Consider the following 20,655-nt stretch of genomic DNA (forward strand, 5'->3'; position numbering starts at 1 on the left):
TAAACCATAAGTTAATTCTTCTAGACATAGCGCCCCAGCTCAGAATGGCAAGCCCTAAAGCCGGCTCTGGAGACCCTTATAGGTGTGTTTAATATTACAAGTAACACATAAAATAAAATTGTGGCACTCCTTTCTCGACTAGGACCTTAGTGCATGTGTCTTGTTCCAATTTAACTTTCTTGTGATCTTGATTAAACCTGTTTCCCAGTGCCACCCATCCACAATGGGGAAAGCAGCTGTACCACTGCCAGCAGGGAGGCGGGCAAACTCTGAAAGATGCCGTCGTGCTCACTCACCCGTCAGACACAACAGAGACAATCGTGGGAGTAAACGGGTCAATTCTTTTTTAATACCAGGCGGGGTGCATCTCCCACAAGAACTGTACTGTGCAATACCTCAGTAGGAGAGAGGCCGCTCTCTGGCTCCCCGTGTTATAAATACTGCTTGTCTCAGTTTAAGGTCGGCAAACTCGCGGATGACAGAGCGGGCAAACTCCGAAGCTCGAATCCCAGCGAAGAAGACGTGACCCAGCGAAGAAGACGTGAACCATGGCGGGTAAGCGAAACGACTTTGTTTCCCTTGCAGTTCCCTTATGGTTAAACCTGTGAGTTTTGTTATATGAGAGCAGATGATTCAAAAACATGCCCGGGCGAGGGTGCGGCTCCAAGGCAGCTAAGCAATTTAAAAAAAATTGGAAAGTTTCACTCAATCTGCAACAGTTCACACCGGTGACCTGGATATTGTGAGGCAGGTTTCTGTAGCAGGTATCTCAAAGTATGCAGCTATTTATTGGATCGTAGTGCAGTGTGTTTTTTTATTAGTTTGAAGGCAGTAACCTTGCTGCCAACGCTGGTGCCGGGAGTAGAGTTTGGAAAGGTTGTTCCTTCATTATGCGTCAGTATCGGAACAGCTCCAGATCAGATGGACTCATTACAAGTGGTCACTTACTTCAAGTAAGGCAGTGAGTGGTATTGTCCTGCCGCATCAGAATGATGAGATCTTTGGGAATACCGTGGATCTGTTTACTTATAGCAGACAAAATGGTGGAGGGGCAAAATAAAGAGTTTCTGGAGAAACCAGACCCAGAATGACCGTTTTCTCTGGAAAGTTTTCATGTCTTAATGGACCTCCAGGGTCCAACTCTCAGTGGGTCAAATGAGCGGGTTCTCCCCTCCTGCGTGTTGTGCTGACGTCATGAACTTCAAAGTGAAAGTGTTTGGGTACATCTGAGCCCCTTGAGCTGCAGTTTCAATGGGAGAAGTATCATTGCGAACAGGAGATTCTAACTTTTCCAAAGGTTCCTTTCTTTAGTGGATCTCTAATTGGGGATCACCCTCAGAAGGCTATCCTCCAAGCAGGGATCTACACCATTAGACACCAGGGATTATTTTCTTTAGAAGGTGCGGACCCTTGGGCCTCTGTTTCCCCTGCCAAAAGCAATCTTCTGTCTGACTTGTAGGGCAGATGGTGGCGTTTAACACCAATCTACTACTCCTGGTGTGGCGGAATGCCCACTAGCCACCGGGGGAATTACATTTTAACGAAAGAGGGTTGGCCTGGCATAGGACCATTCCCCCACCACAAAGGGGGAAATGCATTCTTTCTGCCCCCCCCCCCAGACAAATGTGGCAGTTTGCCCCCAGTTTTCTTCTACGGGGACGTAGAGAGCCAACCAGACCCCAGAAGTTCCTTTTTGAAAAAAAAACATGAAGGATGGGTTGGCCACTCTGGCATACAACCGAGATCCCACCCCAAAGGGGGAAGCTCAGTCTTTCTGCACCCCTAGGTGGCAGATTTTGTTGTTTGCAACAAATCTGTCTCCCCAGGGAGAAGAGAACCCACAAGACAGTAGGGATTTCTTCTTTGTTTTTACAAAAGAGAAAAGGATGGGAGTGGCTCACCTTGGCTGAGTGCTATGACCCTATGTCAAAGAGGGGATGAAACAGTCTTTCTGCCTCCCCTTGAAGGCATTTTGACAGATTGAGGGGTTTGCCCTGAAACTGCCTGCCCCCTGGAGTGAAAACCCATTACACACCAGGGATTTTAAAATGGTGGCATAAACAAACAGATGGATATGCCTATGCTGATATGGGGCCCATACCTCTACTCCGGAAGGGTCAATACTGTCTTAACAGGGGCAGAAAAGAGATTTGCAAAGATCAAGGGGTTGGCTGTAATCTGCCCCAAGTCGGGGGGGGGGGCAGAAAGAAAGCCTCCTTGACACCAGGGATATAACATTTGGGCAGAAACAGGTGAGGCCTCCTACCCAAGCATTGGGCCATTGTCCTCCCCCAAAACGGGCAATAAAGCATGTTATAATACCCTAATCCAATTTTTGCTTTTTTCATTGAAGACCTACTGGTGCGGGTAGAAAGTGCTGCTTCTGCAGATAGCACTATGAAACAGGCATTTGGCATAATAGCTCTGTGACCTAAATCATTGACTTCGTGCTGAAAGTAATATATTCATTTTCAAAGGAGGACTCTGTCTATTATATCCCTCCTTTCATTCAGTGGTTTATTGCACGAACGCTATTGTCAGCAGGAAATAAATAAGCTTTACAAGACTAAGCCTGCAAAAAATAAAAAAGGAGATGCTCTTTTTTTCAAATTTATACCATATGGCAAAATCATAGAATTTGTTTAAAAGTGAGTCCTGAAAATAAGACAGCATGACAAAATGGAGCACATTTTTAACAAAAACACAAAGCTGTTCACAAGATACATTCAAAAGACAGTCCAGTCAAAGAGGTCCTTTAAAAAATGTATTCTTTGTGTCTTCCAAGTAACAGTGTGGATTTCAACCAAAATACGAATAGCAAAATAATTATTTAAACATATATCATTAACCATGAATACAGCTAACACCTGTTGCACAGGCATGCAGCTTACCTGCATTTGGAAAAACCAAAAACATCCAATTACCAAGTATGTTTTAATCAAGTGAAAGTATTGGTTTAAAAAAAGTTCCTGCTAAGAAATATCAAAACGTTTTTCAGCACAATGCACTCTTTAGCATAATATACCTATCATATCATATCATAGATCATATTGTATTTCATAATTCATACTCTCATAAGTATAATGATGCATGCTGAAACAGTCCATTATTGTGGTGCATATTCTTACCATGTGCCAAATTGCATGAGATGTAACTATAGTAACGTGATATGATAGGACTTGGTCTACAATTCAAGTCCATGAATACTCAACTCAGCTCGCAATTAGATGTGATTAGGTGTTATAAAGTCTGAGTGAAAGTGAATTAAAATTGAGTTGGATGCAGTGGCGGCTCATCGAGGGAGTGCTGCGGGGAGGTGGGGCGGGCGGTAAGGGTCAGGGAGGGGGGTAGTAAACTCTGGAATACGGCTCAAAGGAGTTAAGTAAAGAAATAAAGAAATAAAACAAATTACATTGCGTGCGCTGTAACGCCAAATGGCAGGGAAAATGAGCTGGTAACACTGTAAAAAATTTCCAGCTTATCTTTTGAGGCTTTGAATAGCCAATGTACCTTATTGGGTGTAAAAACATCCCTGGAAATTGACACCGCCTAAGCGAGTATTTAAATTTTTGGGAGGAGGGGGTTTGGTGTGGAGGGGTACTTCTCAGCAGGAGGCTTCACCCCTGCCTGCGCCCCCACCACTCACATAGTGAAATTTAGTTATTTCGTTGGCAGGCCTGCCATATGTATGTTTGGCATAGTAAAATACTTCAAAACTGTGTGTGTGCCATTTTTAGGGCTCGCCTGGCGTTGCAGCGCAAAGCGCTGCCGCTAGCGAGCCTTATAGTCGTTGTGTAACCCCCCAAGTGGTACAGACCGGTGCGCGAGCAGACACCGGTCTGTGAACGCGCAAGCCGCAGGGAACACCAATGTGCAGGCTCATGGCATCACGCTCCTGCCCTCCCGCTTCTCTTCCAAGGCTCCCTCAAGGCCGACTTGTTGGTAAGTAAGTAGCCTCGTGCTGCTGCTACCTGAAGAGCACCTGTCTTTTGATGGCTTGTTACAGGAGTTCAGCTGCCCACGGTTCTGTGCTGTGTTAAACAGAAGCAAAACATTTGACTTTGTGATTAGCCTCCGTACAGCCACGGAAATTTGTTTGCGCCGGAAAAGCAGAAGTACGTTGATTTCTACGTACAGTATATGATTAAACCTGGTTGTGATTTCCGTAGGCATAGGCTGCGCAGTGATTCGGTACTGTGGGAAGGAGGTCAAACCGGGCAGTCTCGATTAAAAGCTGATCGGAGAACCAAAGGAGTGGCTGAAAAGTGTTTGGCAGTCCCAAAAACATTGTGTGCAATAATATAATGACTTCTGTGAGTGGGAGGATGGATCCGGCGGACAAAGAAGATAAATACCAGAAGTGGGCAGAGCCCTGAACTGTAGTCCAGAGAGCGGGTAGCAACCGCATCACAACAGTGCGAGGCTGGCAGCGGGCGGTGCCCGAGGCCCGGCAGCGGGAGGTGCGCGTGGCCCATTCCAGCCCGCGCGAGAACAAGGGCGAGCCACAGCCCATCCGAGCAACAAGTTCACAGCGAGGGGCGCGTGAGCGGCGCAGCCCTGGCCCCACAGGCACACGAGGGTCCGTGGTCCTAGCGGGACTCATTCAAGGGGGCGGGGTGACCCAGGGGCCGGGGAAGAGACCAGAGGGAAGGGCAGGTGACAGTTGAGCAGGGTCCTCAAGGAGTGCTCAGGAGTAGAGATTTGAGTGGGAGTGGGGGTCTTGAGTGAAGGGCCCGCCGTAGTGTCCTGTGTGAGCGGCTGGCTGCCTCAGGCTGGTGCTAGGGCAGCATGTCTCTCGTTCAGTAGCCCGCGCTGTTGGTGCTGTGCTCCGCTGTGACTTTCCTGCTCATCGGCAGGCTCCTCCGTGCTCTTCCGATGCCCAAACTCGTGGAGAAAGACCGGACCCGCACCTGGCGCTGGCGGAACCTCACCGTCTCCATTGTGCACTCTCTTGTGATGGGTACAGCAACCGTGCTCTGGTAAGTGTGGGACCCGGAGTGTGGGGGTTACATGGGTGGGTGCTTGACGGTCGAGTAAGGTAGTGTCATGTGCAAGGTTCCATAGGGTGGTGCCTTTGGGCCCACTCCTCTTGTAGGTGTAATGGGTCAGAGTTCAAGGTTCATTGGTGGTGGCGGTGTTGAGTCTGGGAGGAAGGTCTTGAATGGGGGGGAACACTAGGCTCAACTTGGATAAGGTTAATGGGACCAATGGACAAATATTGAATATTTAGCAGCAGGAGGACACCTCTATGGCGCTGTTACCAGGGCAGCACTCAAAGCTCAATGGTTGGGGTCCCCTGGTGGTACCGCTACCAGCGTCCTATGTTTAAGAGCTATCATGTTCGGAATAATGGGATCAGAAATCAAGGTGCAATGGACTGCGCTTGGGAGGACCCCATTAGGAAGGGATGTGGTTATAGATAGGGGCTGGGAGTGCAGTCTCTATGATTAACCGCCTAATGTGAGTTATAGGCAGGTCCACTGCAATTTTGAGATGCTATGTAATTTTAGGATTAGTCTGGGTTTGTCACATAATCTATCATCTGCTGCACAATCTGCAGATTTGAAGTAAACATTTTTTTCTAGCTTCATTGGATCAAAAGTTACTAAAACATGGCAACATGTGTTCCTGCACAGCGAAAGTCCCGTCTCAAAGGTTGACCTGTCCCCTATCAGTTACTAATTGCTGTATTAGATTGACTGGTGCAAATAAGGTGAATATTTTCACAGGCATTGTTGCGATGAGTTAAAATGTCAGAATTGTGAATAAATACTATCATAAAATGGGTTACATTGCGCTTCATGATATGCCTTATCTTGCTGCATAATTTAGCTTCACCCTGCTGTAAAATGCTGTCCTCCTCTGCTGTGTAATGTCAGTGGCCCTAGGTATAGGCACGGACTAAAGAGCTGTAATGTGGTGGGTGTGATGGGACCCAGTCACTAGGCTCAGAGCTCCTTAGATAAGCAGTGGTGGCCTCAGGCTGACTCCCTGTGTCCTCAGTGGCGAGAGAGCAGTGAGCAGGCTCTCAGACACTGTCACATGATGTAGAGCATTAGTACACAGCCTTTTGACTGCTGAGGACCCCCACTGGGTCACTATTGGAAGCCAGGACCGCCAAGCAATTTGTACGATTTACGTTTCAAACATTAAAGCAGTAATTCTACAAAATACACAAACAAGTACACACCAAACAAATACTCGAATTACTAAAGGTTTTATTATTTTATGTTTAAAAAAATATGGAAAGGGGGGCTTTGGAAGGCTGTGCCCCCAAGAAAATTCGAGAAAAAATGGTGCATTCCACAACACATTTGTCATTATATATTCAATTCTATTAGCTTTTAAAGCATAGTGAATGATGACCTTACTATGCTCCAAGATAAGACAATCTTTGTTGGGGCTCTTCAACGATTGCCTCACTATCACCCTTCAACAGTGCCTCTCATCTCTCCATAGCCTGTCTGTTACATGTATTTAATTTGTTTTATAGCATTTCTTATACCAGTGTAGGGTGTCAGAGAACTTTATATCACAGTCTGAGGGTCCGGTCAGAGTGCGGCTGAGGGCCAGCAAATGATGGTGAGGAGACTGTTGAGTGAAGGGAGGAAAGATGTATAACTGAGAGCGAGACAAAGTGAGGTAACCCAAGGACTCGGAGACCAATTAGAAACAGCCGGCGAAGCTCTACATTATATTGAGCCGCAAACATCCATCCACTTGAGTCCAAAGGCAGCCTGAGGGCCCGTCAAGGGGAGGGTCAGGGTGAGGGAGTCTTCAGAGAGTGAAAATGACTACACAACTCCGGAGCAGAGTGTCCCAAAAGGGCAGTGGATACATTTGGTAGGAACAATGTTCTAGTTCAGAATCCACCCCAAGTATCGGGTCTTATTCAGCGACCAGGAAGAAGCACGACCCTCAGTTAGGCGGGAGACTTCAGAGACAGCGCAGAAGCACGACCCTCTTCAGTGAGGCGAGAAACCTCAGAGACAGCGCAGAAGCACGACCCTCCTCAGTGAGGTGAGAGACCTCAGAAACAGAGCAGAAGCATGACCCCTCGGTCAGGCGGGAGACCTCGGTCGACGGAGCAGAAGCCAGGACCTCAGGGAGCTGTAAGCAGGAGAGCATGATTCTGTCTCACTCCCCTACGCTGCTAGTCAGGGCACAAGTCCTATAACAAGCATTAAAAATGCAATAGGTTTCGCCTTTGATTAAGTTAATGCCATTTGCTTTGCTATACAATACCATTAGCAAAGCAAATAGCTTTAACTTAATCAAAGGCGAGACCTATAGCATTTTCAATGCTTGTTCTTTGTATCTTTTGTGATATTTCAAGACACGTTTATTCTGTTTGAAAGTGTGAATAGGAACATAATTAAACATCGTGTTGTGTGTTAGGCACCCCATCTTTGTTCCTGGACTTTAGTTTAGTAAACCAAAACATTCTGGAGATGATATACTTTGTTTACATTTAGACATTTAATGCAGCGTGTTAATGATTTGATGTGAGGAGATCCAAAACTCAGTACAAAGGGGGTAGTGTAGATAGATCTAACTCTTGAATCTAAGAATAACTTCATAAGAGCAAAGAACTAAAGCAGTGAATTGCAGTTTTATATGTATTACTAGCAGCCCGCCCCGACGTTGTCCGGGGATGAATGCGTGTGTGATTCACTCTGGTAGTTTGAGTGCTTTGAGGCCCCGCCTGAGCCCCGGACTAAATTTCAATTGTGAAGTGGCTTTTATCGTGTTGTACGCTGCCTACCTTGAGTCTCCGGTGGAGCCGTTGTAGCGTGAATGGCGCGCTGAGTGAATGGCGCGCTCGTGCGCCCCTTTATTTAATTTTTTTGTGCAGCCCCCTCTGACAAAGCTGACGCCCAGAAAGGAGTAAAGGTATGTATTTGTTTCTAATTTGCGACGCAGTATGGCGAGGTCCGTGAATGCGGCGCACGTTGGTGTTTGGAGACGGCCGTGTCAGAAGTCAGCAGAACGCGAAGGTGGAGCGTGAATGTGCGCGCACATTGCTTGTGAAAGCCGTGCCCCTTTTAAAAAAAATGTTGTCCAGCCCCCTCTGACAACGCTGACGCCCACAAAGGTTGCGCCGCACTATATATGAGTAATGTCGCCTGAATGTCAATGGGCGTGAATGCGGTGCACCATGGTGTTTGGAGACGGTCGTGTGATAACTGAGCACAACGCCAAAGTGGAGCGTGAATGGTCACGCACATTGCTTGTGAAAGCTGCGCTACTGAACTCCGCAGCCATTTTTTTTTGTATTTGGTCCACGCCCCTCTGACAACGCTGCATGCCCACAAAGGACTAATGTGAAGTGTACTTTGACACACCCACGCCAACTTTTTATTTGTGCCACACCCCTCTGACAACGCTGCACGCCCACAAAGGAATAATGTGAAGTGTACTTGAACACGCCCACGCCAATGCCCCCAAGGGACTACTTTACCCCTAAGGTTCTTTGACCTTTGTAATGTATATGGTGGGCAGCTCTATAGCCTATGTCCATCTGCTGCACCTTCCCTTTACAATGCTGTGTTGGGTGTTGGGATTGGTGCTATACTTCTTGAGCTTACCCGCCTCAAAGGTTTCAGCTCTCTATTTATAATAGTAGTATAGATAAAAGGAAATACAAAATTGGCATGCATCATGCGCTATATTATTGCAAAACGATGATCATTTCTAGGAGGGTATTATGTGCATAAAATCTGCAGAAATCCATTACCAGGTAAAATTCATTTTTCTAAAGAGAAGCATCACTAGCAGCTTTCATTTTAATTAAAAACTGGTTTAATCAGCAAATGGTCCAAAGATAAAGTGGACAAGAAAATATCTAAATAGTCAACCATGACTGTTCTTCTCCACTCATCGCCGTCCTTCTGTGCCGTCCTGCTTGTATATGTTATGTTATGCTGTAGAAGTTACCTTAAGTTTGCTGTCTGTGTGTGTTAGACGTTTTTGCTTAATTGACATGGACATTGGCACTTGGCTCTCCCTGGCACACTCTGTTATTGCAAAAATAATTCTACAATGTTTACTAAAATCCAGGCATGGCTCTGTTCCCAACACTTTACGCCCCCATTGTTTACCCTGTGTTAGAACTTCAATATTTATTTTGCAGCTTATTGTCTTCTCCTGCTTTCTTCTTATTAAGGTTCTCTACCAACAAAGTTGCTTCCCCATTCCTTCTATCTTGTGCTCTTCTTTCAACTTTCATATCAAACATTGCACTTTAAGGCATGCTTAGAGCAGCATAAACTACTACAAGCAACCACCTTAACATTACACATGTCGCTTGGTCTCTGTGGATGGGTAACTATATCATGTGGTGTATGTGCATGGATACCTTGCTTGCTGGTCCTTGTGTGTGGGTAGCTGTGGGTGTTAGTCTGGTTAGATGCATGGATCTCTGTAGACATTCTGTCTCCATCTTTGATTGTTTGTGTCATGCTAAGAGCATGGCTTAGTAAGCTAAAAGTTTATGACTGATACTTGTGCTGATATGCAAATCACTACTTGAGTCCTGGCATGGCTACAGTCAGCTTTCTGTACTTTTTTAGTTCACCTAATTAAGTACACTAGTGCCTAATAGTAGGAATTTTTGCTGACTAGAGTTAATACAAATTATTATTAAGTGTGATATGAAGCACTACATAATGAACAAGTTATTATTATCTATGACAGGGTATGAGAATGTATGCAATACTGTTGTTTGACTGTGCATGCACTACGCAAACGTAATTCCTATTTGCTTTGACAATGCATGCTTTGAATATAGTTCTTGTGAGGATTTGGGTATATTAAATTGTATGGATGTGTGGCCTCACCGTGGAGTACACTCGAGAAAACTGGCTTGGGTCCATTCAGGCTAGGTTGTGCAACCTTAAGCTCAACCCTAGGTAGCTATGGCTTCGAACAGCAAGGCTTGAACAAAACAATCAGTGAAAAGCATTTAACAGTACCAAACAACAAAATAAGAACGCAACACAACACAAAAGAAGCACAAAAACTATTTTATAAAAATAGATTATATTTCGTTTAATTTTTAGAGTCCTTGATGAGAACAATTCACCAGAGGGTTACTGAGACAATGGGGTTTCTAATTGATAAAGTAAGGAGAGAGCTGAGACTGGGGTAAGCAAGGAGAATTTCTTTAATAAGTAGGATAATAACAATCTCTCTCTCTACTATATACAAAGGGCAAAAAAATAGGAGGTTGATAGGGTCGCCCTATTGTTTCACGGACAGGGCTGTAGATTTCTTACAGAGAATACATTATTTGGATGGCCTAACATTAGCAGGATGAAATTCAATCGAAATCTGGTCTGGGTAAGATGATGCTGGTTGTTCTCGACAAACCCTAGCCTCAGAAGGACGGCGGACACCTCGGCCAGCTTCCCCGCTGGCACCGGCGGGCTGTGGTCAGCCTTGCTCCAGCCGACGCCAGCCCTCGCCAGTCGAGAGTGGATGAACTCCATGCACAGGGCCTTGGCCTGGGACACCAGCTACTTGTCCGTGGGCGAGCGGTCGAAGGCTTCCATCACCTCAGCCGCGAAGACTAAGGAGCGCCGCAGCATCTCCATCCTAGGGAAAGGGGAACCGCCATCTTCAGGGGCGAGGAGCTGCGGACCCAGAGTGGCCTGGCCCATAATCCAAACTCCGGAAATCACTAGGGCTGTGGATGCCCACACCGCGTAGAGGGGCACGTCTCCTTGCTACCAAAGAGAGCCTAGCGCCTAAGCCATTCATGCATGCGTTGTCTTAAATGCTCAGCACGTGTGTAAAGTAACGCTGCCCGGCTGTTTAAGCACTTTTCCGGGGCCTCAGGAATTCAGAGTGTTCTCGGGTCGGTTGTAGCGGACACAGCCAACGGGAAGAGTGGCCGTCCCCCGGGTGCTGCTGTTCCAGTCCCCCGGCCCCGACTGCGTCCGACTCCCCTGTACCCCCAAGTCACGGTGTCCCCAGCTGCACTTCTTGCTAGAGGGGTTTGCCCGAGTCCCACTGGGGTGAGATCAATTTATATCTAAAGGAATCTGTTTCCTAGTGCTAAAACATTCCAGTGCAGGTGCCCCCATCTTCCAGTGTCCTCACCCAATGCTCCGTAGTCCCTCGGTTATGGATTGCTGCTGTCACTCTCCGGGTCCTGCTCTCCCCCAGCCCTACTGTGCGTCCTCAGCTCCCGGTGTGTGTGGCCCGTCGGTGGCGCCTCGCTCGTCCTTTCTGCGCAGCTCAGCGCATCTCTCACTGCCCGGAACGCCTGGAAGGTGGCCGCAGGTGGTCGTACCGGAGTACTACCATCCCTGTCCCGTTATGAACCAACTTTACGGTGCTTGACATAAGGGTCCGTCCACTAGATCACCGGCCCCGTACTTGGAGTCATTCTAGAGTACTGGGATCCGTTGCTGCTGCCGCTGGGCTCTCTGTCTCGCAGCATCCCCACGTCCGACTTCGGAGACAGATACACTGATCCCGAGTGACTCGCGCCTTCTACAGGGAGTGGAATAGGCTGGGCAGAGTCTGGACACCCTCTTGGGGCACATAACAGCAGATAGCAGCATATCATCTGCAGTGGCTAGCCTCTTAACAGTGTAGGCTACTTGGGTGTGCTGATCCTGATGCAGGCTGCAGGAGATTAGTCCATGGTTAATTTGAGTGACTCTTTTGATCTGGGGCATGACTCTTCTCCAAGCCAGAAGCCACAGACACAGTCCTCTCTTTGCTAGCCCAATATGCCAGAGGTGCTGTCCAGCCGATGGTGCAGCCTCTCTTTGTGCAGTTCAGGGGGCAGCAGGGCAGTCCTTCTTCGGTCCTTTTTCCAAATCTGGCATGATCGGATGCTGAGTGTGCCATAGGTGCCATATTTATTCCCAGAAAGTCTCTGAGGGGATGATGCGGTCACTACTTAATGGGCTATCAGGTTACCTCCCTCTTAAAGATGACTTTTCGGCTAAGTGTGGCATTTACCAACCCCAGAGTGCACTATTCTGTTTCCTCTCAAAATGTCAGGACCCTTCCTCTGATGTCAGGTGTTTGTTAGCCCAATCTAGAGGTGTGGCTACCTGAGGACTGCACACCCATGGGAAGAGAAGTTTGGGCACTGGGTTTTCCTCTCTGTTCCTTTTGCCAATCTGTCCATCTTAACAAAGAGCATCCCAGAAGTGTGAATGCCATCTACCTACCAAAGGCAGCTTCATGTTTGACGCTCACCTTTTGGGCTAACACCCTGAGTGGCTTCCTGCAAAGGGGAGGTAACACCTTGCCCTGTAGAAGGCTGCTATTGTTTCTAAGCCTGGGTATCATTCATGCAACTCCCCAGGCAGGCAGAATGATGTCTGTAAGCCAGTGCCTGTTCAAGATAACTGATCAAAAACACCAAAATGTCCCAACCACACTTACTTCAAATCAACTTCAAGGGATGGAAAAATATCCATTTAATCCAAACCAGGCAAATTCATTTATTGCCAATTACTTTATAATTTGTCAACAATTTCTTAAGTTATAGCAGCAGAAAACAAACACTGTACATTAAATATTTCGACACTTATTTGTACAAAAATCACAAAAAATTATTAATCAAATCAACCAACAATAACACATTCTACAGAAAATACAAAAAATTATACCAAAAACACAAATACATATATAGACAACAATAAATGAATATTCTAATGTGCGTGGAATTTTGCCAAATAAATGACGACAAAATACGAATCACTGGACTACTGGGTCCTAGTGTTTTTGATTAATTATAAGGTCTAGTCTCAACCACAGACAAGGACCTACCTCCTTAGGGTGACAATGTTCAAGATAACTGGACATCTGGGTCACAGAGTAGCAACTTTCTAAAAGTTGAATTTCTTTAACAGTGGTATTAAATGCGCCCTGGCCATCAGGTTGGATTTAATGCCACAATTAAGTTGATACCTTACTGTACACATCTAGGTACTCCCATTCATAAGATAGCCAGGCTGAGGGGTCAGCCGGTAACCCTATGTTAGCCAGTGGGGCTACTAGCTTTTCCACAGCAAGACAACACTTTTAAAGGGTTGCTGTTAAGAGATATATAACAACACATGTTCTACTTAACAATATAAAGATCCCTGCCTTAGGTCTCCTTGTGATCTACGGGCTACCTCCTGTAGTCTGATACTGCTTGGGTCTATATAGACCTTCCTTCGTGGATATTTACATATATTGTTAAGCGGAGAGGGGGCTTTGCCATTAGTTTAAATGGCAAGGTCGAATTAGCAGTGTTACCATTGCTCTTCCAACCTGCAGTGCAGGATGGCAGCCATTGTGTACATTTTCACACACAGGGCGGCACAAACACTGCAGCAGCCTTGGGTAGACACACTGCCTTACACGCCCTGGGTACCCTGGGCACAATATACTATGGACTTATAAAGTTGCCAATAATTATCAGGCCTCAGTCCACTCTCAGGCTCAATAAACCAGCAGCATCAGTCCAAAATTGCAGGGTAGGTAATCAAAAGTGGCCTTTCTTACGCTTCTAAAGGTTTGCCCCTCTTGCGCTTCTCTTTCTCTCCCATCCCCTATACAGTTGGTAAATGTTCTGTTATTTACTAACTGACAAAGTTTATCTTCGGTGCTACACAGACCCAGCTCTTTTTTGTGCTATCAATGTTTTAAAGGCACTATATGATTTAGTGTCCTATCTGAGAGCGGTACTTCTTTTTAATTTCTAGTCCTGCTTTCTCTACCATGGAGGAAATTCCGGTTGACTATTTACAATTTTGTTTTACTAGATTTTATTTCAGCTTATGAGTTTTTGGGCATTGAGCTATGGATGACCAGTGCAAAAATTCAGTAAAACGTGTCTGGTAATACAATATAGAAGTTATTATCACAGACCCAACTAAACATTAATACCCTGCTCCAACTGGAAGCAACAGTTATTTTTCATAAACGCTTTAGAAATCCAATAACACATATCAAATGAATCCAATAAAGACCATTATTAATGGTCAACTGGGTTTTCTACCAAGGGATACTTTCACTGTTTGGGTTCAGTTAGTTTAAGGTAACCCTGGGCAAAGCACTACGCTACGCTCGCGTAGTTTGAGAAGTTTCCGCTACTTCGCACTACGCGAATTGCACGTAGCACAGTGCAAACACACATAGCATAGCATAGCGTAGTGCAGCCGTAATTTTTTGCTTGCTCGCGGTCCTCAACATCAAGTTGGCGATTCGCAAGCAAGCAAAATGACATACCGGCGAGACTTTTTCCTCCTTCGCGAACACCAACATCAAGTTGCCAATCGCGAGCGTGGAAAATAAATCTCCCGGTAAGATTCTCAACGCGGTGAGGTCAGGTTTCTCATTGCGAGTGGTCAAGTATGCTCGTGACCGCTCGCAATGAGAAACTACCAGTCCGTGTTGAGAAAGCTGCCGCTCGGGTAAAAATTGACTCGAGTGGCAGCTCGCACTGTGCGAGATGCCATTTTCAATGATTGCACAGTGCCGGATGCTTGTCCGCACTGTGCAATCATTGAAAACGGCATCTTGCACAGTGCGAACAGGGTACCACGCAGTTCGCGTAGTGCTACGCGTAGTTCACGTAGTGCACTTTGCGTAGCTACGCGTAGTTTTACTTTGTGAACTTCACCCAGGGTTAGTTTAAGGCACCGCAAATTAAACTAATTAAACTGAGAGTATCCAAAGATTAGGAGCAGCATGAGCAGGGAATGCAACAGTTCCTGCTGCATCTTGACAGCCACATGGTAAGGTTCACATTTACATTTCATTTTTCTTGCAAAGTTTATTGGTCTGCTTGAGGACTCAGAAAGAATGTGTGTCATCTAAAATAATGATGTTGTATTTAAAAAATTGCAAGAAGAAACTGGACTGTGGCAATCCATGACAAGTTGCGGAGCAGGTATCATCTACTCGGAATTAGAATTTCTCCATATCTGACCTTCACCTTCAAATAAGTATTAAATGTGCTATGCAGGTAAAATCAAGGCTTGGTTCTAGGGATGGCCAGAAAATCAGTATTGTTCTTAAAAATGTAATCTAGATATATGGGTACTATATAATCTAAAATAACTGGGGATCGCCCCGGCCTAAATTTTATCTTTTCCCAAAATTATTATTCTTTTTTCAATTTCAATGTGTTTTTTATTGATAATGCATGCTATAAAAACAAAGATAGTATATAAATAGCTGGAGAGTAGAAGGTGAGGTACAATGGATCTACAAGTTAGGTAATCATGGAAAGCATTTGAGATAAAATAGATGGCAATACATTGATGGAATAACGAAAAGGTGGGGGGTTGCCAGGATGGATGAGATGCGATACAGCTACCTGAAATTGAACCTGATTTTAAAGAAATGCTGTGAAAATGTCAGAGGAATGATACTCCTGTCACTTTATAGATTTTATTCAAAGGATTTATGGAAAAATGACCATGCATGATGAGAAAAATGGCTTGTAACAAATTACATCTATACCCAATACGAGTACAGGTGTGTACCATAAAAGTCGTTTGCCATAATACTTTTTAAGCTGTGTTTTCTCGAAGAATACATTACATAAAACACAATTGGAGGAGAATGATGATTTACTGTCACTAGTCATGTGGTCAGACTGAGCTCCCGTCCCACGATAGATAATGGTTTGATTGCAACTTATGCATATAAAACAGCATTTGGATCTGGGTTTGGAGGGCTTTTTACTATACTGTGTTTTGCAAAAGGATGCCGCATTAAATGGCAGCACTACCATGAGATTGTAAAGTCTTTGCTATTTGTCCTGAATGTCGACAATAAAAATATTGTTAGCGAAAACAGGTGGCTCACTGCCGCTCTAAGGCTAATTTATTGACCATAGAAAATGGGGAACCAAAATATACCATAAGTCAATCTACGCAAAACAAATGATAGTTATTTGGACAACCCGCTAATCAGATGTGGCAAACTGAGTTACCATGAGTAAGTGTAATTATATATCTTTGTGTTCAAACTTTGGAGCAATTTTTCTTTTCTTTACAGTGCATTTGAGGGTGATTCCATTGAATACAAATGATAAAAATACATTCAAAATCATGACAGATATGTACATACAAACTCTCATCTAATCACAGAAAACAAACACTTCCCCTGGGCATTACTGGCCTACCTGACCACACATTTTGAAACAATAATATTTGGTGATTATAATGTTCCTTCAAAGAGTTTATAATCCACTGAGGGGTAGCCTGGGGAAAAAAAATAAATAGGGACTAAATAATACGCTTCTCCAACATGAGCAGTTGTCACAATTCGTCCTTAGTTGGCTCCTCCAAAGAATAGTTCGTCGAAGCATTTCAGTCTTTAATACTAAACAGGCCTCAGGGTGGCGGTTGATGTGATGGCGTGAGGTGTGATGGTGTGAGGCGGTTGATAGGGGACCAGTAGTTCTTCGCACAATGCTAAAAGGCTTGCAGGCAATGTTGTAACTCTTCACTGTTATTATTTAATAAAAAAAACAAATGACCACAGCCAATAGGGAAGCCCTCACACTCCTATGTATTAGCTTGCTTGCCCGGCGACCCGTGTTGGTTAATATCTAAGTCATCAGGTCTGGGAAGCAGCTGGATATTACTTTATTGAAGTACAGGGTCCGTACTAAAAATATTGACATATCAAAATATAGAGGTCAAACTATTGACCCCAAAAATATCACAAACTCTATGTATACGATTAATATTATCGTACAAAAATACCTAAAGTTAAAAACATATACCGAAGTATAGGTGCAATAATATTACGTTTTATAATCACTGTTAGAATTAACAGAAATATTGAAAGCTAAAATATAATGTAAACAATATGGATAACGTAATAAAAAAATAATACATTTATGTAATTATGTTAATTTTAAATGTTAATAAGTTGCTGTACTTTTATAAAAATTGTAATTATTCTTCAAGTAATATGCATTTTAAATTACAAATTATCACAACACAAAGAACTTTTAACATTCATTAAAAACTGTTATTTACAAAGCAGGTTTCTTTCAAAAAATATAAAACATTTTTGAAAACCTCTGTTTTTTAATGAATAAAAAATGCAAATAAATATCTTTACATCGTTCATTTTTTAAATGTTAAAAATATAAAATACTTTCATATAAATGAACAAAAATGTAATAAAGAAATTGTTTACAATGAAATAAGATGCATTTGATAGGGAGATTTGGATTAATTATGGAGTTTCATTAATATTCCCAACTATAAATCTTTATAGGACCAAATCACACACAGATGTCAACTGTGATGATGACATTTGGGGAAATGTAAACTTGGGAGAGTACCAGCATTTAAAGGCTCATCTTTGATGAGGCAATTAAGATTAAGGGCCTTATTATGACTACAGCAGTCCATTGGACCACCGTAGTAGAGGTGACGGTCCACCCGCCTTATTTCGTCTTTGGAGGTTGGACAGCCACAAACCCTCTGCTACCTCCAGGGATCCACGATCCCTGGTGGTCCTGCAGTGGTGTGAAGCTGGTAATATGCTGGTAGTGCCGCTGCGGCATCACCAAGCATGTTCCAAGTTTCCTCTCCCCCACAGTTGTCATGTCAGTGCAATCGCCATCAAAAGTGTGGCACTGAGGAAATTAAGGGGGCCTTACAGGGCCCCTGTTGTCTCTGCACCAGGGGGTGTATGCAGGGGGTCAAATGGTGTGCCCCCTGTCTCCATGTACCCCCAGTTCCTTCTGGACATGGACTTAATAGTCCATGCCCTGTAGGAACTAGCAATGGAGTTCCAATTGCCATGCCTTGCTAAGACTTGCATATGAGCCTTAGCACGGCACTGCCATGGGCCAGCCGCGGCAGAACCGCCCAACCTAAATTCCAGTCGGAATCTGGGTCGGGCAGTCACAGTATGGGTTTGGCGGTTTTGGAGCGGGACTCTGGCGTGGCGGCTCACTCCAAGACTGGCAAACTCATAATAAGACCCTTGGTTAGAGCACCTTGTCATTCATTCACTCTGCATAATTAACCTATCTTTTATTTGTTCAGTCTGATCCTCATTTCAAGGTTTACTGTATTTGTTCAGACATGATTAACCAAAGAACCAGAAATCCAATACAAACCATTGAAGAGGTTTTGAAAAACAGAGGAGCAAAAGATTTGCCATTCTATGCTTAAGTTTGCTTCTTTCTGACTGATTTGCATATGGCCATGTCTGTACTGGGGTGGCTTGGTGAGCAAAATAACGATGGATTAAACCCATATCTGTGACTGGGGGTGAATGTTTTGTCATTGTGCAACATTCCGTCCATCATCTTGTGTGTTTTGCTGTTCACCCTATGTGGGAAGGGTATACCCAGACGTGGGTCCCTTGTTCACTAAGCCACTGGAGTCAAGCTATCCTGGCTGATGACGGCTGATAGCCAGAAACCGGTCCTAGGATGCTTGATTCCGGTCCAGGAAAGACATGGCTTGGCAGTTCGGGCTGGACTGTTCCCATGAGGCACAGGGTCAAGACTGATTTGCATATGGCCATGTCTGTACTGGGGTGGCTTGGTGAGCAAAATAACGATGCATTAAACCCAGATCTGCGACTGGGGGTGAATGTTTTGCCATTGTGCAACATTCCGTCCATCATCTTGGATGTTTTGCTGTTCACCCTATGTGGAAAGGGTATACCCAGACGTGGGTCCCTTGCTCACTAGGCCACTGGAGTCAAGCTATCCTGGCTGAAGACGGCTGATAGCCAGAAACCGGTCCTAGGATGCTTGATTCCGGTCCAGGAAAGACATGGGTTGGCAGCTCGGGCTGGACTGTTCCCATGAGGCACAGGGTCAAGACTGATTTGCATACGGCCATGTCTGTACTGGGGTGGCTTGGTGAGCAAAATATCGATGGATTAAACCCAGATCTGTGACTGGGGGTGAATGTTTTGCCATTGTGCAACATTCCGCCCATCATCTTGTGTGTTTTGCTGTTCACCCTATGTGGGAAGGGTATACCCAGACGTGGGTCCCTTGCTCACTAAGCCACTGGAGTCAAGCTATCCTGGCTGAAGATGGCAGATAGCCAGAAACCGGTCCTAGGATGCTTGATTCCGGTCCAGAAAGACATGGCTTGGCAGTTCGGGCTGGACTGTTCCCATGAGGCACAGGGTCAAGACTGATTTGCATATGGCCATGTCTTTACTGGGGTGGCTTGGTGAGCAAAATAACGATTGATTAAACCCAGATCTGTGACTGGGGGTGAATGTTTTGCCATTGTGCAACATTCCGTCCATCATCTTGTGTGTTTTTCTGTTCACTCTATGTGGGAAGGGTATACCCAGACGTGGGTCCCTTGCTCACTAAGCCACTGGAGTCAAGCTATCCTGGCTGAAGACGGCTGATAGCCAGAAACCGGTCCTAGGATGCTTGAGTCCGGTCCAGGAAAGACATGGCTTGGCAGTTCGGGCTGGACTGTTCCCATGAGGCACAGGGTCAAGACTGATTTGCATATGGTCATGTCTGTACTGGGGTGGCTTGGTGAGCAAAATAACGATGGATTAAACCCAGATCTGTGACTGGGGGTGAATTTTTTGCCATTGTGCAACATTCCGTCCACCATCTTGTGTGTTTTGCTGTTCACCCTATGTGGGAAGGGTATACCCAGATGTGGGTCCCTTGCTCACTAAGCCACTGGAATCAAGCTATCCTGGCTGAAGATGGCTGATATCCAGAAACCGATCCTAGGATGCTTGATTCCGGTCCAGGAAAGACATGGCTTGGCAGTTCGGGCTGGACTGTTCCCATAAGGCCCAGGGTCAAGACTGATTTGCATATGGCCATGTTTGTACTGGGGTGGCTTGGTGAGCAAAATAACGATGGATTAAACCCAGATCTGTGACTGGGGGTGAATGTTTTGCCATTGTGCAACATTCCGTCCATCATCTTGTGTGTTTTGCTGTTCACCCTATGTGGGAAGGGTATACGCAGACGTGGGTCCCTTGCTCACTAAGCCACTGGAGTCAAGCTATCCTGGCTGAAGATGGCTGAAAGCCGGAAACCGGTCCAAGGATGCTTGATTCCGGTCCAGGAAAGACATGGCTTGGCAGTTCGGGCTGGACTGTTCCCATGAGGCACAGGGTCAAGACTGATTTGCATATGGTCATGTCTGCACTGGGGTGGCTTGGTGAGCAAAATAACGATGGATTAAACCCAGATCTGTGACTGGGGGTGAATGTTTTGCCATTGTGCAACATTCCGTCCATCATCTTGTGTGTTTTTCTGTTCACCCTATGTGGGAAGGGAATACCCAGATGTGGGTCCCTTGCTCACTAAGCCACTGGAGTCAAGCTATCCTGGCTGCAGACGGCTGATAGCCAGAAACCGGTCCTAGGATGCTTGATTCCGGTCCAGGAAAGACATGGCTTGGCAGTTCGGGCTGGACTGTTCCCATGAGGCACAGGGTCAAGACTGATTTGCATATGGTCATGTCTGTACTGGGGTGGCTTGGTGAGCAAAATAACGATGGATTAAACCCAGATCTGTGACTGGGGGTGAATGTTTTGCCATTGTGCAACATTCCGTCCATCATCTTGTGTGTTTTGCTGTTCACCCTATGTGGGAAGGGTATACCCAGACGTGGGTCCCTTGTTCACTAAGCCACTGGAGTCAAGCTATCCTGG

At 45.3% G+C, this 20,655-nt stretch overlaps 1 protein-coding gene across 1 annotated transcript in view; it reads left to right on the top strand.

The window, feature by feature from the left end:
- The first annotated feature begins 293 nt into the window (after positions 1-293).
- Positions 294-20,655, top strand: part of LOC144768429 (protein-glutamine gamma-glutamyltransferase E-like) — a 382,753-nt gene continuing 362,391 nt past the window's right edge. Inside the window, exon 1 of the mRNA XM_078652075.1 lies at positions 294-555. Within this exon, the coding sequence (XP_078508201.1) occupies positions 549-555 (7 nt within the window). The 5' untranslated portion in view covers positions 294-548. The remainder of the gene's footprint in view (positions 556-20,655) is intronic.

This window comes from Lissotriton helveticus, chromosome 7, assembly GCF_964261635.1.
Source record: "Lissotriton helveticus chromosome 7, aLisHel1.1, whole genome shotgun sequence".
In the NCBI taxonomy this organism is placed as follows: Eukaryota; Metazoa; Chordata; class Amphibia; order Caudata; family Salamandridae; genus Lissotriton; species Lissotriton helveticus.